This window comes from Montipora foliosa, chromosome 6 (genome assembly GCF_036669935.1).
Source record: "Montipora foliosa isolate CH-2021 chromosome 6, ASM3666993v2, whole genome shotgun sequence".
Taxonomy (NCBI): Eukaryota; Metazoa; Cnidaria; class Anthozoa; order Scleractinia; family Acroporidae; genus Montipora; species Montipora foliosa.
The window spans coordinates 31,077,277-31,082,052 of NC_090874.1; the positions used below are offsets into that span (position 1 = coordinate 31,077,277).

Genomic DNA, 4,776 nt, shown 5'->3' on the forward strand with positions numbered 1-4,776 from the left:
AAAATATGGTTACCCATCGATGCGAGAAATTTTGGTTTATAGCCATGACGTCATCGACCGTACGTCCACCCCTCCATGTATACCAATCTGACCAGTACCATGCTAGTTTATAGCATACATCTTTGATCAGGCGGGAAGGAAAGTTAAAAACGATGGCGATCTGTTGGCTTTTTTGTTGGTGGTATTATCGCGAAGTGGAATTGAGAAAACGTTCATAGCTGACTCGTTCCCTAACGGCTCTGAAGTTCCCCGTCGAAGCACAACTCAACTCCTTCCCACTGGGAAATAATCGGCGAATCAGCGTCGAGTCCAGTCCTTTCTTTACTCCTAGCACCGCTGCTTCCACACTTCATTACTACCCGTCGCACCCAGCGCGCCGGCGCTAGACAACACCAACAACATAATCTGGTGCGTGACTCGTGCATGGTGCCTTCGGACAGACAGGACCAGCGCTTTATTAACCAACATAGTCTTACACTGTGAACGAGCTTGTGAAACCATATTGACAATACATGAACATCAATGTGCAAGTGCGAATATAGTTGACAATAGCCTGAAAAATGTACATAGAAATGTATCTATCTGGACGAAATGTATTATATAGATAACCGTAGTCAAAAAATTTAAGTGCAAGGGCAGTACATAAGTGAAAAAATTCGCACAACAGGAAACTAGGAAAAAACCTACGGAAAATACAGCGGCGATACGTTGCCCGATACGAAAACCCGGGGTAAAAACACAGTGGGAAAAAACCGGGAACGTATTCCTCGATCGAATGCAACGCATTTCAGCTCCGAGGATTAGAGCTTTAAGTTTTCTAACTAATATAAAGTTAGGATACAGTTCTTGGTGGCTGTCCAGAAGGCGAGATAGTGAAAACTAGAAATTCCACTTTTTATACCAAATAATTAGCATATAATATATGCAGTTACATAATCATGAACAAAAAGTAAATACGAAACAATTGTTCAAAATATGTGAAGCCTTATTTCAGAAACAATGTGAATACCTTGAATTATAGTAATGCTACGAACCGTAATGAACACGCTTTCCAACTACTCTTTGTTCCGTTGGAAAGCATTACTCTCGCTCTCAATTTAGAAATCTGATCATACATCAAAGCGTTCAAAGGTGAAACAGACTTTGTTTCCGACGTGTTTTACGTGTTTCCTTTCTTTCCCTCAACAATCGAGGCAGAACTTGGAAAATTAAGGATTTCCCGTAGCCGGTAGGAAGAACAGCAACTAGATCTTTCTTTAAATATAAACTTTCCAGGCAAATTACTTGTTTCACTTTCAAAATAATATCGTCATCGGGCAGCCCAAAGTAGCGCCTTCTGAACACATCTCAGAAACTCGAGCGCCATTTTGAAACCAACAATTGTTCAACTTCACCTTCCCCGGGATGGTATTTTATCGTCCTCTCAACCAAATGTACTTGAGTACCCACCCACCCTGCGGTTTTGGATGGATTGATGGTCACGTGACCAGCCGCAACCAGGGTCTCTCTTCCAACGACCAAGGGAGGCAGAGAAGAGAGACCCTGGGAACGAGGTTGACAAATTACGGGTACGAATTGAATGCGTAGTGCGCGTAGCTAATTTGCTCGATAATCCGTTTATTCACGGGAACCCAAATATGTCAAGTTGTTTCCGATGTATCGTCGGATATCCGAGTTTTAGGAATCAGACGGTAATCAGTGTAATTTATTCGCCTAAGGACCTCTTTCTGTTGTTCGATGGCTCCAAAATATCACCACAAACATCGCCTCTTCAACCAACCACGTTTAATTTCATTCAGCACAATATCTACTGGGAACGTGTTCTTCTCGCCGAAACACGAAAAACTCCTTTTGCAAACTTTCCTGTATATCAGCGGGATGTTTTGGGTTGGGGAAATTTGAAGGAAAGAGATTTTTAAAAATGTTATTTCATTCGACTTACCAAAAGTGCTACTTTCCATTCTTGAATTTGTCCTATATTCAACGTCGGCTGCAATCCCTTCGGCTGGTAATGTGTAGTGTCTCCTGGAATTGATCTGTCATCTTGGTGACCCTAACTCCAGGGATTCAAGCATACACCTGACAGCTATCTCGTGAACTGCGTATGTTCAGCTTGGACAGGGATAAACTAGAAATTGATTATTTGGTAGAAAACTTGAGAAAGAAGACTGACCTCAGATTCGACCGTGAGGATCTCTTTTGGACCCTGCAAATTGAAATTCCAGGAATTCATTTGTATATACAGGAATTCCACTACCACTATTAATCCACCTTCCCATTTGCTACAGCTGCTATTATAATGAACTGGATTAATCAACGTAAACTACTTGTAGACAAAGACATCCAACCAGCCTCTGTGACTAATAGAAGTGACCACGGATCGGAATCATTTGTAAAGCCCTCTTTAGCGCAGACCGGATTTACATTCTGTAATGAAAATTGCTGCTCATCTTTAGAGTTTACCAGGTTGCAGACTATGATGTGAGAAACGTTTGGAGAACATGGAGTTTCAGTTTCTTAACTTCATGAAGTAGTATAGGAGTTGGGGGTTTCAACGCATTTTTGCAAAAATGCGCTTAAACGCCCCAACTCATACTACTTTCCATTTAATGGCTTCCATCGATGGTTTCCATCACATGGGCGTGGCCAAATATGGGCGTGGTCATTTTCGGTCTCATATTCTTGGAAATCTATATGTTTTATATTTCTGCGAATCTATGCCGTGGCGAGGTAGAATGGATTTTATAGTGACCGTATGCGTAACTTGCCATACCATTGTTGTGAATATATCGCTTGTCATCGAAGCAGGATAATGATACTTTATTAAGCTCATAGCTCCCAAGTTGATGCAAGTTGCTTCTGATCGTTTTCATGGTGTGTTGCATTTGTTTGCTGTTGAACAGTACGTTTTTGTAATTTTCATGAGTGATGTTCTTCTTAATAATATTTTTCTTGATTCCCTTTGCCGTCTTTCCACCTTTGTCATTGTCTTTCATATAGGAATACATTTTTGATCTCAATCCAACGAATTCGGTGATCGGTATACCTGCTGCCTCGTCTTTGAATTTACCGATTACCTTTTTATTTGTCTTGTCGAAATATTGCGAATCTTGAGAATAATCACTGTTGTCGAATTTGTCTTTATCATTCCAAAAGTCTTGGTATGCATCACTCGTTTGGATTTCATATGTCAAGCAGTCTGTGTCTGTGAATAACAATTTTGCTTTGCTGCCGTATTTTTGTTTGATATAATTATAGTGAAAATCATACATTAGTGTCTTGCTAAGATCAAGGATACACATACCCACATATGCCGGCCTGTTTAGGGTTAGTGTTTCTTTGATTTTATGCACTGCCACTAGATTTTCATTAAAGATCTTGCTGCTAACATATGTTGGTTTAGCAGCCATTTTTAATAGTTTGTTTTTATCAGTCACTAATCTGACATCTACTCTTTTTCTAATGTTTTCCATTGTTTTTCCAAATACACTGTTATTCATGAGCTTGAAGAAGTCTTTCTCGAAAGCATTTTTAGCATTAGTTCTTTTTTCAGTATTAAAGTCGATGTATTGCTTCAACCATGCGGACTGATTGAACTCTAGTACTCGATGGACTTTGGTTATTTTCAAACCAAGATCTGTGTATAATTGAAGGTTTCTGTAATGGAGTACGTATTTTTCTTTATTGCTTAACGTAGGTACCAGTTTATGAACTAAACCAGTTGATACATTAAATTTATCGGCTATTTCTTGGCAATAATTAGAAAGCATATCTTTGTTGACTTTTACCTTTTCAGGTGCTAGCGGATAATCATTATGCAGATCGTGTAATTCTTGGGGATATTCCAAATCAACTTCTAATATCGAACCTTTATTACTATCTTCTTTATACTTGGATAAGTCTATTTTGTCAATTTGTTTTTTAGTCATCCATCTGAATCCGCCAGTTGGAAGGTATTGACTCATTGCCCAACCATACAGATTGTTGGCGTCTAAATACATGATATATTTTGAGGGCGCCTTTTCATCATATGTTTTCATGTATCTATTATTAGCTTTACCGTATCGGTTAGCAATATAACTGGTTCCGCCACGCATTCCTTTTTCAATAAACTGAAACATGTCAATATCAGTCATAAGCTCCAATTTAATGTTAGTCATCTTTAACATAGCATCCCATGAAAGACCTGGAGATGTAAAATAATGACAGGGGTCTAGTTTGTAGTATTGCAGACATGTCTTTCGAAAGTTTTCAAACACATCAGCTAATAGAAGGATGTCAGATTTGAGATATAAGTCATGGTACTCACCCATATTTTTTAGATTGAAAGTGTTCCATACATTTTGAGCATGTTTGTATTGATCATCTGAGATATGCTCATCATTTAATATACTGTAAAATTCTTCTTTTGGTGGTAGCTTTTCATTGAATTTACCGAAGCTATCCATGAAGTCGTATGGATATACTCCTTTTTGTGACATTAAACCAAGTTTGTCCCCTTTGAATTTTTGAGAAGTATATATCAATGCTTCTTTTGGCAGGTTGCTCACCAGTTTATCCAGACTTGAGCTCATAAATTGAAAACTGTCAATAAAAGTCAGATGATTACCAAACATAAAGGCCATATATTTCTCCATGTTATTGGGAATTGCATTTATATTCATTTGGCACTTTTCACCTTTCTTGTTTGTGTATGTATGATTTTTAACTGTCTCACCGATCTCTTGCATTATGAAATGACTGTCATACCCACGTAGATTGTGGAATATCACTGGA

The 4,776-nt window shown here is 38.6% G+C and overlaps 1 protein-coding gene across 1 annotated transcript; it reads right to left on the reverse strand.

The window, feature by feature from the left end:
• Positions 1–2,313: 2,313 nt before the first annotated feature.
• LOC138005351 (uncharacterized) lies at positions 2,314–4,574 on the reverse strand. The gene is made up of 2 exons (XM_068851598.1): positions 3,789–4,574; positions 2,314–2,427 (listed from the first exon to the last, which is right to left on the reverse strand). Exons 1-2 carry the CDS (start codon positions 4,572–4,574, stop codon positions 2,314–2,316), a joined length of 900 nt encoding a protein of 299 aa, XP_068707699.1.
• Between the last annotated feature and the right edge of the window lie 202 nt (positions 4,575–4,776).